Source organism: Brassica oleracea, chromosome C8 (genome assembly GCF_000695525.1).
Source record: "Brassica oleracea var. oleracea cultivar TO1000 chromosome C8, BOL, whole genome shotgun sequence".
Classification (NCBI taxonomy): domain Eukaryota; kingdom Viridiplantae; phylum Streptophyta; class Magnoliopsida; order Brassicales; family Brassicaceae; genus Brassica; species Brassica oleracea.
The window spans coordinates 33,141,289-33,160,270 of NC_027755.1; the positions used below are offsets into that span (position 1 = coordinate 33,141,289).

Below are 18,982 nucleotides of genomic sequence, written 5' to 3' on the forward strand. Positions count from 1 at the left end.
CACCGCTACTGTTTAAAAAAACACCGACTCCAATTATTACCTTATTAGAGCTAAACCGGTAACCATCTGGATTGCAATTCTACTTAAACCGTAATCAATAGATGTATTCATCACCGAAAAGAAAAAACAATCTCGAAGGCACCACGCAAAGCGCCAAATCACCAAGACTAATTCGGTTTCGTTCCCTACCGAAGTGCGCTTATGGGCCCAAATGTCGTTCCTCCTATTTTTGTAAACGTCCAATAACTTTGAAAATTAAATTTTCTTTTAGCCCATTTACGGCCCAAAAGAACATTACACATAGTCACATACCTTGCCAAATATAAAACCCTTACACAAAAACAACTTACTAAGAAAAATAGACACGGACTTCAAATTGCTTATGTCAAATAGGCGGTTATAAACTATTCACTTTCGTACTCCTACAGAGTAGCCTAATAGGCCTTCGGTAATAGATGCAATTTCAATCACTAACTCTTCAATTTAATTTAAATTACCTCCCTCGCACACACAAAAACACCAAAACAAAAAACTAACCGTTGCACATATAAAACACATAACAAAAAATTAATTACGATTTTTAGACAAACAGCAAACAAGTAATCTTATAATCGGGAGATGCCATTTGAACACTACAAAAAAAACTCATAAACTCAACACAACTTAACCAGTTATAGCCACAATTCTACCAACACCTGTTGCACAGTTTTAAAGAAAACTAGATTCTGATCGGTTCTTTTGCAATGGCGGGTATATTTTTTGTTTTAATTTTCTTGAGTAATTTAATTTTTATATTTGTGTTATTTTTTTATTTATATTTGTGTTTAATCTATTCTATTAAAATTCGATTATGATTTATATACTTGAACGGTTCTTAGAGTGCTATATCTGAAAACTAATATCAAATTCAATCCACACCAAAAACCGAACAAATTTTTTAATATATTATGTTAAATATATATATATATATATATATAAATGGGTTAATATGATCTTCACTAACTTTAAGTAAAATCACATTTAATAAATATTTTTTAATCGAATAACCTATTTAAAATCCGTTAAATAAATCTCGTAGAATATATTTTATAAATAATACTTATATATATGTAAATGGGTAAATATGATTTTCACTAACCTTAATTATAATCACATTTAATAAATATTTTTTAATCGAATAACCTATTTAAAACCCGTTAACTATGTTGTGACTAAATATTAAAAACATATACTTTATATCTATTCTATTAATTTAGAGTCTTGATTTATATATATACTTTAAAAATTGTCATTTAAGTTTTGGACCTATTTATATCTCAGTTAAAATAAATATGACATCTCTTATAATTAGGATATACAATTGATCTGATCCATATTAAATTAGAATTTTATATTTAATTTTAGAATACACCATTTATAATCCATGACCAGATTAACTATTTGATAAAAGAAGATATATATATATATATATATAAATTATTTAGTGGGTCAGATAATTCAGTAAAGTGGGTCCTGATTATTTCTAATATAATTGATCAACTCGTCTACGTAACTGCTTCCTACGTCCCTTTTAGTTAATTATAGATTCAGTTACTCAATTATCTACATAATTATGAATAAATCAATTGATGCAGTTATATTTCAGATTCAGTTACATTTTAAATTGGACTACACATATATTAACTGGACAGGTTCTAGATTTAATAGTATTGAACTATTGATACTCCGCAAACTGCAGGAAATCTTCCGCAACATACAGTAAAAAAAGAAAAAAATCAATACGCGGGGACTTGCCCCTGGTAGATAAAAATTACGACCATCTTTATCACTACAAAAAGCAAGAAAATAAAATAACATTCAAGAATCTTGAACTTTTGAATCAACACAATAATGACACAGAGACTCTCCAGGGTTTGACAACTAACCTTTTTAAAAGCCTGTGAAAGTAACATGTCAATAAATGAAAAAAAGTTGAAAAGGCAATGAAAACATTTTGTTTGTCCATGTCATTGCCATTGTGTTTAACTTCTTTTTGTCCAGTCTTCGTTTACAAAAAATACGAATCGACAAGATCTATGATCGATCGGCTGTAATACGAATCCAAGCTCTAGCCCTAGCCGCTCTGAATGGTGTTAATTTTCAACCATTACTGTCGATTTTTGGCGTTCGGGATTAATGATATCGCCAAGATGCAGCAACAGTTTAGGTTTCGGATCTCGGGATCACGGATCGTACCATCCTCCCAGTTGAGAACTCTCTCTGTGGTTCGATTCACAGAAGTTACTATCTCCTCCTCTGTCACCGGAAAAGCCTAGCAAAATTGTTTGGTGAGTATGTGTGATCAGAGAGTGTTAGTGTTAAATATGTTGATATTTTAAGTCAGGATAGCTTTAGCTCTTAGTGTCTCTGGTTCGAGGGATGGATGTTTTGCGCTATGGGATTTAAAATGTAAAAGAAGCTCTTTAAGAGAAGAGTTTTGCATCAAGTAATTCTTTTTGTCTAAACTTAGTTGCAAGCTTCTGTAAACCATATTGATTGTTGTTGTGGACTTCAAACAGCTCTACTGGCATGGTTAAAGGAGCTCATCCATCTCCTCTTTCAAAAGGAATTGGACGTCGCAAGGTTTTTATTCTTGATCCTTTCTCCTCCCGTCAAATCTATTTTTCCTTTCTTCGCCTCTAATGGCTTTGTGTGTTCAGGCTGCTTCATCTAGCATTACCTCTGTGCTTTATCTCAAGGACGAGATCACAATTGCCACTGCTGGAGCACCAGATAGGTACTTTCACAACGTTGATTAGGTTCATGTAAAGGGTATTGCTACTTCATATAGCTTATAGCAATGTTTTTTACATCCTTTAGTTTTTTTTTTCTGTATATCTCTCAGTGCCCTGAAATTTTGGGACGTAAGAAAGCTGAAAGCTCCGTTTGCTTAAAGCATCTCCACAGTCAGACCCAACAAACACTAAGGTAATCTAAGCTTCATATTTCTATAATGTTATTTCTTAATGGTTACTATGTGAATTTGGCATTGCTCAGTTCCAGTAGATACTTTAATTAACTTGTATTCTGAAACCTGGTTACTATTTTTCTTATTGTTGGTTAGCCTTGGTGATGTTGTTCCTTGGGAACAGATAAAGCCATCAAAGAATATCTTGTATGAAACATGTAAGCCTGAGAAATGGTTCAAGTGCAATGACTTTGATGAGAAGAGTATTATTAGCTATGAAGATTCTAAATTTAAAAAAAACGATAGAGACAAGTAACAGACGTAGGTTTAGTTCGTTTACAAGTGGATATCTTCTATCAAGAAACTCCAAATGGTATATGATTCTCCTTGTGAAGACAATGGCTTCAGACGCGGAGAGATTTTGTAGAAATACGGTAAGGTTCTCTTTAACTTTAGAAACCGCAGCCATGTCATTTTCTTAAAAGGTTTCTGTTTAACATCATTTGGATTCTGTTTTCTTATAGCCATGTAACAAACTCAGCTTTTGGAAGCTGATATTGTATGAACTTATGTTTTTGCAGGTTAAAGAGCCCTCTGATTGTAGCTTTCTAAGTCTCATATTTGGTTCCCAAGGTATACTCAGAAACAGCTCGAAAAGTAAGTCACCTACATATGTCATGGCTACTATTCTCAGTTACAGTTCCGTATCTTCCTTGTGTTGACAGCCTTCTGTGTCTCTGAGTCAAGTACTTCTTTACTATCCTCTTGATGGACGTCTCACCATAAGTCCTGTAGGTACTTTTGAAAACAATTAACGACCACTCCAGTTTTGGCCTCTATAACTCAGACTAAAATATCTTTAATGGTGTGAACTTCAGGTAAACTCACTGTGAACTATACTGAAGAAGGAGTTGTGTTTCTGGAAGCTGAAACAAACTGTAAAATGGATGAGATTGGCGACATCACGAAACCAGACCTTGAGACACTAGAGAAACTTGTCTATGATGTTGTAGACACCAAGAATATTCTTGAAGTCCCTCCCGTTACTGCTCAGGTTTACTACTTTTCTTCCCGCTCAAGCAATCTTTTTGTTGTTTAGGATTTTAGGATGAGATCTAATTTGTTAGGATTTTATAGTAGGTGACTAAATGGAGGGTATGTTCGATGGTATTGGAGCTATGGAGTTCGTTAACTCATGGGCTCAAGTCGCTAGAGGCTTATCATTAATAACTCCTTACTTGGATAGAACCGGAGGAGAATGATGTTGCACTTAAATACTTAGATGATGGATTGTCCAAATATGTCCAAGAAAATTAGATCCTCTTTAGTACTTATGTTATTTCTAATGTCGGATTATGTGTTTTCGTTATGCCAACATAAGTATTCCCCAAAATACAAAATAACAATAAAAATCAAAACTAAAATAAACTTTAATAGCATGCATAAAACAAAAAAAAATACAAAAAATCACTTGCGCAACGAATTAAAAAATATATAATAAAATTAAAATTAAAATAATAAAAATTGCCAAAAGTTAAAATACAAAACCAAAATCTATTGATATCTACTAATCACAATTTTCACAAAAAGTATTAATAACATTAAATTTAAATAAATAATAATTATTCGAATGTAACACTTTTTTAGAGATTTTAACATAGACAAAACACCGCGGCGTAGCGCGGATATTTACCTAGTTGTTATCAATGTAGAGAAACAATCAATTAATCTACTTAATATTACCTATTAACCAATTTATATGTGTATTATGCGTGAATTAATACTTTTGGTGGGACATTTGGACCCCTCTTGGTCGCTTGATTGAATTATTTGGCGACTCGGGCCCTAGAGAACTCTGCATTCCTTTATATGCTTCAGTTGCTGATACTTGTGATGACAATCGCTGGCGACTGAGAGTCGCTCGATCTCTTGCAGCAGAAAGCCTTCAAATTCATCTCACGGGTATTATTCTTCCTTCACTCTCTCAGGATGATGATGTGTTTCACTGAGTTATTGATGGTGATCCTATGCCTCGTTACTCTGCCTCTCGTACTTGGGAAGAGCTACGAAACAGAGCACCGTTAGTCTCTTGGTCCAGCAGTGTATGGTTCAAGATGGCCACGCCTCGTCACGCTTTCCTTATGTGGATTGCGCATAATGATAGAATGCTTACACGGGTGAGACTATCAAGCTGGGGTCTAGGGACTTCTACAAGCTGCTGTCTCTGTGATTCAGCTCTGGAAACAAGAGATCATCTTCTTCTGAGTTGTGAAATCAGTGAACAGATTTGGAAACTGGTTCTTCGACGGTTGGGCTATACACATTCAGCCTTCATGACTTGGACTTCTTTTATTGAATGAATTTCTCTAAAGGACTTAACTACTCCTTTGATTCTCAAGAAGTTGGTTGCTCATGCAACTATCTACAACATTTGGGCAGAGCGGAAAAAACACCTGCACCAGGGAATCTCCTCAACTCCTCCAACGATCTACAAGCTCATAGACCGCAACATTAGAGACACGATCTTGGGGAAGAAAAAAATCAAGAAGAGCTTCAAAACACTTATGCTATCATGGCTAAGAAATGTCTAGAAAATCTTCTTCTCATATGGGTTTCACTTTGTTTTTATTCCTTTTTGCCAAAGTGCACCTCGTCTAGTTTTAGTTTTTTGTAAAGTTTACAAACATCTTTTATATTTATATGATATTCACATCCTTGGCAAAAAAAAAAAAACTTACTCATTTCTCCACCACCAATCTTTCTGTTATTTCTATTTGTACAAAAGGCAACCAAAGATATATTCTCATTCAATAAAGGTTTGCTTCTTTTGGGAGTAAAAATCTTGTCACGTCAAAATATGCAAGTTTAGATTTTAATAGTGGTTTTCATACTTCTCTCATTTATCTATCCAAATACGAGTTGATGCAACAGTAATCCAAGATTTCGAATTGATTCGAAGATAAAAAGAAAATAGAACTGATGCCATTTTTCGATCATAGAACTGATCAACTAATCCGATGGCATTGGTACATAAGCTAGGGTTTCACTGTCTTATGATGACATTTTGACTTGTTTCAACGCAGGCCTCGTTTAATTAAGGATTTACACATGGGCTATACTACAGGCTTTTCTTTTATAATGGACCTATTGTTTATAGGTCCATGATCGTTTTTGGAAACAAAAGGAAGAGTTGAAAACACAACCGATAGAAACACGGTTTGGCACGAAACTAGCCAAACTCGTAACTTTGATTCTTCAAAATAAAAAGACCATTTTTTATTCTCCATTGAGATTCATTCTAATTTTGTAAAATCAAATATAATACATAACGATGCAAAAAGAAAAATACGATGCAAAAAGAAAAATTATTATTTATCTTAACACGCTCTATTAACACATTCTACAGAAGTATATACACACTCGTTCTCTTCACTTAGTTGTTCATGACCAAAAGTCCCACCAAGGGTAATTGCTAGATTGGTCTAAGATAGAATCAGAGTTGAAGCCTCCCCAGTTATCAGATGAAGTCAAGCAACTATCATCAGCTTGCTCCACAATGTTCATGAGCTCATGCTTAGACTCCTCAAATCCAAAATACTCTGTCTTAATGTCATCATTACACAGAACAATCCCTTGATTTATCCTAACTTCTGGCTCACACTTTCCATTTTCTGACCTTGTGGTACTGCTAAGAGCCACTCTTTGTTCACCACAATACTCATCACGTCTTTCTTCTTTTGACTTATGCATCTCTTCATTTAGTCTCTGCAACTGCAAATTTAATAGAGATTTTAATTAAACTCCACATAATGTAGGCTTTTTTCTTTGCTTCAATAATCATTTGTGTTTATTGACGCTTTTATCATTCTGATCTTCCTCTGAAGACTGAAACATTGAATTAACCAACTTACATATTTGATTTTCCGATCAGGAGTAAGTTATACTTGATTTTAAAAACCGTGTGTAAATATAAATTTTTAGAAAACATATTATCTATTACTTGATTTTACAAAACATATAGATATATTTTACATAAAAAGAAAGAAAAATGGATGTGTTCCGAGTATTAAAATCAATTTTTTATTGTCCTTTCTAATTTTAGTTTGATAAATATAATCAATTTCCACATCTTTTTGTGTATAAATATACTTGATCAGAATGTACCTCGGAGACCAGAGCTTGCTTTTCTTTCTTCATGATGTCAAATTGTGATGCCAAATTATTGTAGTTGGCTCTAAGAATGTTATACTCTTTCTCAAGCTGCTTAGTCTTCCAACGAGCTCTCTTGTTCTGAAACCATATAGCCACTTGTCTTGGTTGCAGCCCTAGTTCTCGAGCTACCTGCACCTTCTTTCTCGGCTCAAGCCTCGTCTCGGACTCGAATATAATCTCAAGTGACTTGATCTGTTCCTCACTAAACCTCTTCTGATTATTGCTCTTCTTCATCTTCTTCTTATTCTTATTCATGGACATGCCACTATTAATTTCGCTGAAGCAGCAATTGAAAGCGTCTCCTTCTTCCATGGGTATTCACCAGATCCTGGAAGTTTCTTGAAGTTCGATAAGGAGAGAAGATTTTTGGATTTTTTTATTTATCTTTTTTTTTTCTCCTGGTATCTCTGCGTCTGTGATATTGGCCTCTTTATATATTTGTTTGGGTTACTGTATGTGCTAGTGTACTACGTGGTGTAGGGCCTGAGATTAAAGAAAGAAGTATGTAGGAAATTTCATTATTTGCTCAAAAGATAATAATTAATGATTACCGACCTGCAAATATTTTGGACTAAGCTAAAATATGTCCAAATATTGTGGCTATGACACGAATTGGCTCGTGTCTCTTTCAGTTTAAGTCGTATTTCATTTCGATGTGAACTAATCATCTAACTACTGATAATATTTCGCAATTATTATTTTTAGTTTTCAAGACTAAGATTATATATGTTTCAAAAAAAAAAAAAGATTAATATTATATAGAATTTCAGCAGTTTATATGGTAGTTGTACTATGTTTAAACATGCATAACAAAGTTGACAAAAAAAACATGCACAACAATATCATCATTTTGACATGTGGCTGAAGGCTTTAATAAAATACTTCTTTGGTCAAGATCATACCTATCATTAAGAAAGAGAAAGGAAAATATATCGTATAAGCAATAATTTTATTTGAACGTGTAACAAAATTTCACGTTAACAAGTTCACATGTGTTTTTTCTTGTAGGAATGCGTTCTCCGTTCACATAAATAATTCTTTTGGAGTAAACCATGGTTACTTTTGTGATTGTATGCAGTTAAGTTATAAATAATTCTATGCCCTTTTTCAAAAAAAAAAAAAAAAAAAGTTATAAATAATTCTTCAAATCTTCAGTTCAGATTCATTACCAAAGCCATATCTTCAAACATTTATAATTCTTTCTCAAATACTGAATTCGCATTCACATAGGGTATACTAGTATTATAGTTTACACGTTTACTTTCACTAGACGGAAACAAAAGGATATCGCGAGATAAATGATTTTAGGATTATTTACTTCCATGCAAATATTTAACAAGCTAACTATGAGTTTTCTTTACTTTTTTTTTTTTAAAGGGCTAGTTTTATTTACTTTTGTAACGATGACAAGATCAAAATAAGTTCTAAGAAATAATTATATAAGGTATTTTATATCGGCAACACTTTTTAATGTTAAGAAATTTTAGACAAAAAAAGAAATTTTAGACAAATCCTTTCAAAAATGAATTCGGCAAATTCTTTTTTTTTTTTAATTAATTTTTTTGGTATACAATGTAATAAAGTAGATCTATGATTCAGACAAGTAGCAATCGTAGTTGTCAAAATCAAACCATTGAAGGAGTGCCATTTGGCACCATTGAGAGAGCCAAGATAACGTGGCAATCAATATGTGGTTGTGACTGAATATTGCGTCCGACAGATGATAGCACGTGTCGAGGTTCCCATAACGATAGCCGTTGTTGATAAGAGGAGAAGATGATTCTCTTTAGTTATTTTTCTGTCTTTTTGTTAAAGTTAACCGTGAACATTGTATCGGTAAAATTAAGGTCACGAATGAGGAACATTTGTAAGTGCTTAACTGAAAGGCGTTTTTCGAAAACCGCTTTCACCTACCAATCAAACATTTTAGCTGTAATTTGCTTTTTTTTTTTAAGGTAACTGTTGCGTTTTTTTTGACAATTCTTTCTTTAGAGAAGTTTCTAGCTGGAAATGTAGTAAACGATTAAAGAACGAAAAAGAAAAACATAAAAATAAAAGAATTCCCCCTCAGATAAGATACTCTCCACTACAATTAAGAAACTATGAAACCACGTGTCTTCTTTTAATTCACATAGTTTTATCATGCATTTTAAATTTTATTACTTAATCAAATTATAGATATAATACTAAGACCATGTTTATTGCAGGGTTTTTAAGATGAAGTAACGTAATATAAGAACTGTTTCTTAACTTTAACTAAGAAAAACTAAAAACCATCTCTTAAAACTCTTATTTAATAGTCGGTTCTTAGTTTTTCTTAATTAAAAGTTAAGAGACGATTCTTATATTATGCTAATAACCTCGTCCAAAGAATTCCCCCGTAAACATCCTCTTAGTTTTAAGAAAATGACCGCTAAGAACTTCAGCAATGCATGTGTTCTCACATGTGTTCTTAGATTAATTAAATAGAAAAAGAGAAGAAAGATGAGAGAGATAGAAATACAGAAGCTAAAAATTGTTCAGCTGCTCTCGTACGAGAGACACTACTACTTTTATGAGAGCTTTTTTTTACATATGTCTTCTCTTAATTGGTTTTTTTATTTGTATTTATAATTTAATTAAAAGTAAAATATACTAATATTTTATATCTAATGCTGATGCTCTGATGATGCTCTAATAACTCTTGGACCACATTTTCGTAGTCCCTCACCCACTACCAAGCAGATTAATAGAAACTAAATTGGTTTGTATAACCATCAAACAAATTATAATTCAAAGGCTAACCAAAAATTTTACATTACCTATACACTCTACATTTTATACATAATATGTCATATTGTCCTCACATACAACCTGTTGAAATTTGCAAGAAAAAAATAAAGAAAAATTAATAATAATAATAATAATAATAATACTCAAAAGTAACGTGTGACCCTTAAAAATCACACATTCTCTCATATGTACTTTATTTTGATAACTTTACGGAAGGTGACATTATTCTTCCCAAATTTTTTCTTGAATTGATTTCTTCTCACGAGAAAAACAATCAATTGTACTAAAAAAGAGGCAACAATGAAGGCGTAACACTAACTCTTTCATTTTTTTCCTCTTTCTCTTAACTCACTGATTCTCACAATCATGCTTTTGTTTTCATATTGTTTTCGTTTTTAAATCTTGCAAATGAGATTGAGATTATCGCATCAGAGTTAGATCCATGATAGATATCCACTGGTGAAGAATAACGACGGCGGATCTGTAAAGTGTCGCTGTGTCAGAAAAAAAAAAGGAGATGGAGACGATCTCTATATGGTGGTAAAGAATAATGAGAGTGAGCCAAGTGAATGTGTATCAGCATGTCTTAAGAAAGAAGAATTGAAGAAGATGAACTCTCCGTCTATACTATATTCGGTGAAATGAATAGTATAGTATATATTCTTTAGGGTAGCTCTTTGTGTAAGCATACCATACTATTTGAGACGAAATGCTATACTATTCCTTAAAATGTAATAACATGCCATGTTTTCAAATTCGATAGTTACTTTCACTGTCATTTTGTGTAATTGATTGTAATAAGAAATTCAGTTTTTTAATGTTGAACAAATTTGATTATTTGGAATATTAATTATTACCAATTCTAGTTTAAAAATCTAAATTCTATTATTTAGAGGAATGGTGGTGAAGTTGAAGTTTGCATTAGATTTTGAGATTTGGGTTTATATTTTAGGGTTTTGGGTTTATATTTGGGTTTAGGATTTAGTGATTAGTGTTTAGGGTTTAGTAATTTCGTTCTCAAACTTGGTCATTTGGCAAATGTATATAGAGTGGACCAGTACTTCTCTACTATTTATAGACGTTCCATACTATGTCGTGTACATTGAGAAAATTGACAACATATTATATAGATTTTGTTTGGTTTTATACTTTAGTTATTTGGGTTTAGATTTAGTAACTAGGGGTATGTCTAGGGTTTTAGTATTTAAGAGGGTGAGTAGAGTTTAGTTTTTAGAGTTTATATTTGGATTTAGGGTTTAGGGTTTAGTAATTTCCTTCTCAAACTAGAGTTTAAAGTTTAGGGTTTATATGTCATGTCTTCAAATTTTATATTTCTATTCTATGTCTTTTTGTATGATTGCTCGTAATATAAAATTAGTTTCATTTAAATGTTTGACAATGTTAGGATCATGTCTAGTTCAAGAACGTCTTTTTCATCAACAAATACTTTTATTTTTTCTTGTACTACTTTGCATACGATGCTCAACTAATATAAATAGAATAAACATTTGTATACTATTTTACACAATGTCTATACTATGTATGTATAGTACTTGAAAATATTAGGGGTTGGGTTTAGAGTTTGGGTTTAGGATTTAGTGGCTAGGGTTTAGGATGTGGGTTTAGGATTTAGTGGCTAGATTTGGATTTGGATTTAGGATTTAGTGGCTAGGGTTTAGAGTTTAGTAATTAGGGGTTGGGTTTAGAGTTTAGTATGATATTTTCCATCTTCATATAGTATAGTTAAATATCACAAAATATTATATATATTTTTCAGATTTTAATTTTATTTTAAAATTATAAATATATAATATAGTTTACATTTGAGTTTGGGTTTAGTGATACATTTAGGGGTTAGTATTTAAAAGTTGGAGGTAGATTTAGGTTTATATTTGAGTTTATGGTTTATATTTAGATTTAGGGTTTAGTGATTAGGGTTTAAGGTTTAGTGTTTAGAGATTAGTTTCAGATTGAGATAAGTTTTAGTATCTAGATTTAAAGGTTGATGTATAATTAATATTCTATATTATTTTGGTAATATGAAGTATAATTAATGAAATGTTTGTGGTTATTAATTATGTATGTGATGTGGTTGTATTATCTTTCTTTTGTTGGTGACAATTTGTATTAATTATTTGCCACACTTGGATTTTGTCAACGTCATCTCTACATCTTTAAGCCACCGGCAACTTATATGAATCAAGGCTAAAATTGGTGGAAATGAAGCACAATTGTTAGATAATATATTATGTCAAAATCAGTGCTATGCACTTAATTTCTTTCACAAACTTGGTCATTTCACAAATTCACCCTCAATAGAATTCCTGTCTTTTATACAATAAATCTTGTGATTTCTGTATATTTCATTTATTTTGTGTTCATTTGTAATTCTTTTGCAAAATTCTATGTTCATTTTCTATTTCATTTAAATGGATTAAAAAGAATCTCCACTACCACAAGGTGTTTAACAAAGAACTAATTAATGCTTGAAAACCATCACGTAACTATGGGTATGTCATTTATGTTTGTAATACTAACCATAGTTGTCCAGATATTTTGAATTTCTATTTTATTAATTTATAACTATATAAAAAATATTCAGAATATTATAATTAACATATAGGAACCGAATAAAATCCGACTCCACCCGTACCCGAACTCAAACCCAACCTGAATATCTAAACAATTCTATATTTAAAAAATGAACTTGAGTGGATACAAGAATTTGACCCAACCTAAGTGGTTTCAAAGGAATTTCATATCAAAATATAGTAAAGCTGAATAGTTTTTCATAGCGTACTACAAAAAAATAGATATCCAAAAAATCGAATGAAAAAAATATATATATACATATATAAACTTGATTTTTTTTTTATTTTTAATGAATTTTAGTATTTAAATGATAAAATACAAAATAGTTTGACATTATCAGTAAACAAACAAATTTAATTTCTTGTTGTATCAATATATTTAATTTATATCAAAACCTCACTATATTTTTTATTAAAACCACACTTGATCCGCAAAACGCATGAACCGCTGTTGCACTGGACTGCACTTAAAATCCGTACCAAAATCTGCTGTTACCATTCGGATCCTAAGAAGAAAAATTTGAAGCTAAAAAAGAAATAAATCTGAACCAGTTTTTCGTTTTCGATTTCCGACTTGATTGGTTATGGAACTGATAGTCTGTTTAATAAAGACATAAGTTTTGAACACCAAAGCTACAAAAAATATGGTTTCAACTCACGTGAAAGGTGTTGCATTAATCAAGTAGCACACACCTTGGCTAACCACTGGCATCTCAATTGAAGTTCTTACACAAGTCGTACATACCTTCTTAAGTGGTTAATTATACTATGACCTTTTTTCCTCAAGTCAAGCTATGTAACATAATCCGGAGATGATAGTTCTACTAGTAAAGTTTTTTATTCGACAAAAACAGGGTTAAACCTAGATCTATTAAAGAACCAGACATAACTCTTGGGTGGGAGGTGCAACCCATAGATGAATCTTCTTCCGAGTATTCAAATGGACCGTAAACAATGAGCTAATATATGTGTGGCCGTAAATGGAACTAATGATTTCGCATTAGAAGGAAATCCATCTCTTGCCTAGACCAACAGACCAACTCTTCCCTAGTGGTTTGGAAACCACTAGACCACCACGATATGGTTTACTACTAAATTTTTACACTCTAAAAGTAGACGTGTCTGATTCGAGTTTTGTCAGACGTGGAAAAAGAATTTAGCAACTGACTATTGTTTTTGACCTTAAAGGATTATGAATTTCCACCCAGAACTTCTTGCAATAAAAAAAAAAAAATTATATAAGATTGATCCTTGCCAAAAAAAAAATGGTTATGGTTATATACAAGTCGGGTTTTAATTAATCTATATACAACTATTTTTAGTTCAGAACAGTGAGGATTATGAATTTGGAATATAATAAATTAAAACCATTTTATTTATTATTTTTATTTTCATTTATAACAATTTGATAGTTTTTGTTCGTTTAATTTATACCAATTTAGCTGATCATAAAATGTAAAATTTATTTGTCCTTTCTGATGAAAATTTTTATTTGTCTTATTTTTTGTATTTCACATATTCTTTTAACATATGCGTCTTGCCGCATATAAACTTTGAAAATATGGAGATGAAACCATGCTTTATACTTTATTTGGAAGGTTAAAGCCATATTAGTTGTCGGTACAATTTTCTTTGAAAGTTAGTTGGACCTAAGTTTAGATGCTCCAAATTAAACAATAAAGGTTTGTGAAAATATGTAAATATTGTGTATGCACACACACACATGTACATGTCTGAAGTTAAAAAAAAATTACCAACAACATATGCATACAGTACTTTTTCTGCTAGTTTGCTTATTAAAATAACCTTAACTGTCACCTGAAACTAAAAACATGACTTAGCTCGATTTCGTGACAGAAGAAAAACTATTTAAATTTATTGTTGTATAATACACCTAGACCATTTTCAACCTATCTCTATTTTTATTTCTAAAGAAAAAAAAAATTATTACAAAGATAGCGCAACTCAATTTTTTTTGTCAGCTATCCATTTAAACTAGATTAAGTGTTGGTCAAATGAGCCGATTCTTCGAAGAGCACATCCGTCTATCCGTATCTAATCTATGCGTGAAAAAATATAACCTCTCGTTCTTGCTTCTCTTGTGATATATTGACACTTTTTATATATGTTTTCCAATTCTTTTTCAAATATTTATCAAGTATTTCTAGTTTTTTTGAGTTATTACAGGTCCGGAGTACGTTGAAAAGCTTTTGGAGGGACTTATGTAGAAAAGCGTGAAACTTGGAAAATTCCTGGCGGAGCATCCGATCTTATGCGGACCAGCCGATCTCAATTGGAGCAGTCGCTCTGGCGAATGAGATTTTTAAGGAAACTTCTAAGATATTTCGGGATTTACCCTACTAATTCCATCTTTTCCTCTGAGCCGCCATCGACTCTCATATATATTCTTTTTCTCTTTTCCTCTATTTTCTAAGCTAGTTTTGCTTGAGAAACGAGAGTCTAGAAATTTTTCATAGCTGTGATTTGCTACTTGCTATCTTGTAATGGAGAAGGTCATCTCTCTCGATTTAGAGAAGAATTCCATGAACCCTAATTCTTAGTTATTTGCAATTGTATTCCATGTTTTATTCAATCTCGATCTCTGCGTTTTCTTGTATTATGGATGAGTAGTCGGCTTGCTTAGTCTAGGGTGTTAGGGTGTTAGATATTTGAGCTAAACATAAATAAGTTGATAAATCGAATGTCTTCATTCATGATTACACCTTAAGGTTGTATTGAAATAATCAACTTAATGTATGAATTAGGCTTAATTTATTCATCAAAAGTTTAATAGGTTGCTAGAGATAACATGAATGAGTTTTCCATCCTTAACAAGCGAAAGTAGATGTCAGGGTGTATTGTGAACAAATCGGACTTGATCTATAATGTTTTTCATCGCATCTCAGTCTAAACGACAGTTTAGGTACTGAGATCGATCGACAAAAGGTGAAGCTCCACGAGAGTGGGCTGATCTATTCGCGTGCGAGTTTTAGACTCGTCTTTTAATTGAACTTGAATAAATGTTTAGCTCACAACTGTTTGACACCCGATTAAACCACTCTAGGTTAGCACCCTTAATAATCTGAAAACTCAACCAAATCATGTTAGTTGCTTGTCATGCTTTCCTTTTAGTTTAAATCATTTATTGTTTTAATTTGATATTAAACCTATAAAGATAAAGTGTAAACGGTCCTCTGGAATTGAATCTAAAATATTACAATTACCATTGTTAATTTTACAATAGACAAAGACTCAATTTTAGTGTATCATCTCGCTAACGAGTCCGCCCGACCATTCATACTCTGAGGAATATGAATTAGGTTCACATTCTCGAAGTCTTCATGTAGTCTCTTGAACAACTCAATTTTTGATGCGAATGATGGCCAGTCCATCTGGTTCGTAGTCATGTCTAATAGATCTGAGTAATTCGTCTCTGGATCGAGGTTATTTTCATGTCTCTCATGCATGAAGCTGCCACTGACACTGCTATTATCGATTTATGAAGCATCAATTTGACATGTAGAGATTCAAAATATCTAAATGAGAACTGTCTCAACCTTTATAGTACGAGGATCTTCATGATCCTTGTTTGCTTTCTCGTTTTTGTCATTTTTATAATAGTCGTTATTTGAGAAAAAAATATTTATATAATAAAAATTTGTATTTTAGAGAAAATCTTATTATATAGAAGAGTGTTTTGCTCTCTACTGGTGATGCCACATCAGATTTCAGGTCAGAAAGTCAAGTTCTATGGGTTTGACATGTGTTCCAAATGAGCAAAACTCATCGTTCTCGGTTTCTCTGTAACCTCCATCAACTCTTATCGCCGATAGAATTTTTTATCTATTCACCTCACCGGCGTTACAAAATCTCAATGAAACCAAACTACGTCTTACTCACGCATTAACCAATCCTCCCCACTCCTACCACGATTTCTCCTTGAATGCATCTCCGATTAATTCTTTCTTCTGAATCTCCCACTATAAAAAGGTATGTTCTATACCCTCAAGTTCATCAATTCAAGCTTCTCAATTTTAAGCTCTCCAAAAAATCTGGTGAGTTTAACGTGATGGTGTTGACGAGTTGCTTCGTGTTATTGCCAGTTTTGAGACTTGATAATAAATCGTAATGGTAAGCCAGAGCTGCCCCCATCCACACACGAGCATCTATGACCTCTCCGCTCATCACAGCGACGTCCGTCAATTCGGTACAGTGCTGCAGTGATTATTCTTTGTGAGCAGTACAAAACAGATTTGATTTTCCACTGGCCGGATTTCAGACGGAGATCTCCGAGTGGATTATATGGACCGGTTTAGGATCAGAGGGATCCGACCTGTGTGAAGAGAAGCAGTGGCCTGAGAAACGTGTGGCGTTACATGCGAGGCGGATCTGAGTGACAAGAGGAGGTGAGGGAGTATCCAGATGAGGTTGGTGCGGTGTGTTGTGACGGTTGTGCGAGGATTTGGACACGGGGGATTAAAGAATGAGGGTTATGAGTAGGAGTATAATGAAGGATACATCGATGATGATGAGGATGAACTTGGAAGTAGAAATATTTTTCCGTCGAATTTTCACGGCAGAGGAAATAAATGAAGTTGAGGAAGAGGCGGAGAGGGGTACTTGGCAAAAGTGGAGTTTCGATTAATCCATTGGAAGGAGAGAGATATTTGTGTTGTATGCTTATTTTTAACGGCGGAAAAAGGGTTTCCAAATTAAAATTAGGGTGATGAATTTTGCTTTTCACCGATAAATTATTTGTTTCAATGGGGTAAATTGAAAAAGACTATAATTGTTTTTCTTTTGTTAACCACTCATTCATTCTTTAGAATCCATTAAGTGTACATATTGGTAGAAAGCTCAAAAGAAGCTAGGCCAAAAAAAAAGCAAAATCAAATTTTCATAGGATAATGAAACACACGTCTAAGTCTGTAACTTAATGAAACCAGTCTCCATGAAATTTAAATATTCTAAAATTATTTATACATTTTAAAACTGAAAGCAACTAAAATTTTAAATTATAACTAAATATTGAACCACAACTTTACTAACAAATATTATAATTAATAAATTTAATTAGACGCATTTATAAATATTTTCAATATTTTCGAAGTTTAATATTATTCAAAAAAACAATAATAGAAAAGATAATAAAACCATTACCCATATGCTTATAACATTAGTTAAATTTAATTTTAATGATTTAAAAATAATAAAAATTAGTTTGAAATAAATATAAAATTTTATTTCATATCTTTTATGATTTACATACATATGAATAAATTAAAACGAATTTTAAAATTTAAATATTATTATATTAATCCAAAATATAATATCATTTATTTAACAGAAATTATGAATATATTTATATCAATACATGTATAATAAAGTTTAAAAGTTCAATTTAAAATATAAAAACTCAATAAGAAAATATTATTCAATCCAAGTGTATGGTAAATTAATGTTTTTAGAATCTATATATAAAAATTAATTAATTTTTAATTATAATTAAAGTATCTAAAATTTTAAAAAAGAATAGTTAATTGTTAGTATAAAATTAATCAATTGTATCTAATAAATTTAGTGTAAAAATCATATTTTCAAAATTAACCAGTATCATTTATTTCTTAGTCTTAATTAGTTTAGTTAGTTTTCAAATTTATAACGTATACAAAACTCAAATAAGAATGTTTATAAATTGTAACAATTAATATTAGGTTTTAATGTTGTCTATCTAATTAGTATAATTTTAATTGTAATTAATCAGTTATTTATTTAATTAATCGTTTAAAATTAACTTCAAAAAAAATATAAAAGAATGAAGTATCACAATTTCAATAAACATACTTATATATAAAAAAATCATTTTTTAATCATCATCCAAAAGTTAACTATATTTACTATGAAGACCAAAAAGGGGAAAAATATTAGAACAAAGTGAAAAAAAAAATATTTTCGTCAATATTTGAGTGGTGAAACAAATATATGATTTCTAAAAATTAAAATAGTTATAATTGTACTCCTGCAGCCATGTCTGCATGCTACTTCTTCAATATGACCCTTGATTTTTTACGCTTTCATACAAATTTTACGTTACAATAATAATGCAGCTATGTTCTTCATTCAAGTTTTCCTTTTAGATCATTCTCCTCAGCGTTTACCTTAACTTTTGTTTCACGTAACAATACAAATTATCTTAAAGAACAAGTAATCAATCAGACCACTGAACAAAGGGAACATTTTTTTAACAAAATAATTTATATAACAAAAGGATCACACCTAAACAAACTTATTAATCCAATGCTGCATATGGCCCTAGGTGATACATACTATCAATAAACATTCTGAACTCGGCCCAACACAACAGATATGATACGAATCGCACACATTTTTAAAACAAATATTACCAAAGTATTGAGACACTCCTTAACTCAATTATACACTAACTAACTGGTCCTTCAAC

At 31.6% G+C, this 18,982-nt stretch overlaps 1 protein-coding gene and 2 long non-coding RNA genes across 3 annotated transcripts; 2 read left to right on the plus strand and 1 right to left on the minus strand.

The window, feature by feature from the left end:
* Positions 1-2,026: 2,026 nt before the first annotated feature.
* On the plus strand, positions 2,027-2,882 carry LOC106311215. The gene is made up of 3 exons (XR_001263946.1): positions 2,027-2,327; positions 2,559-2,622; positions 2,700-2,882. It is a non-coding gene; the product is annotated as an uncharacterized LOC106311215 (long non-coding RNA).
* Positions 2,883-3,079: 197 nt separating this feature from the next.
* Positions 3,080-4,037, plus strand: LOC106311296. Its single transcript, XR_001263976.1, has 3 exons — positions 3,080-3,381; positions 3,529-3,738; positions 3,826-4,037. It is a non-coding gene; the product is annotated as an uncharacterized LOC106311296 (long non-coding RNA).
* A 2,260-nt stretch (positions 4,038-6,297) lies between these two features.
* On the minus strand, positions 6,298-7,573 carry LOC106309545 (homeobox-leucine zipper protein ATHB-12). Its single transcript, XM_013746595.1, has 2 exons — positions 7,112-7,573; positions 6,298-6,718 (listed from the first exon to the last, which is right to left on the minus strand). The coding sequence occupies exons 1-2, from the start codon at positions 7,469-7,471 to the stop codon at positions 6,389-6,391; spliced, it is 690 nt and encodes a 229-aa protein (XP_013602049.1). The 5' UTR covers positions 7,472-7,573; the 3' UTR covers positions 6,298-6,388.
* Between the last annotated feature and the right edge of the window lie 11,409 nt (positions 7,574-18,982).

Coding starts and splice junctions, on each gene's coding strand:
- LOC106309545 (XM_013746595.1), bottom strand. CDS start 7,471: ATGGAAGAAGGAGACGCTTTCAATTGCTGCTTCAGCGAAATTAATAGT. Junction 6,719..7,111: donor AGCAAGCTCTGGTCTCCGAG/GTACATTCTGAT, acceptor TTAAATTTGCAG/TTGCAGAGACTAAATGAAGA.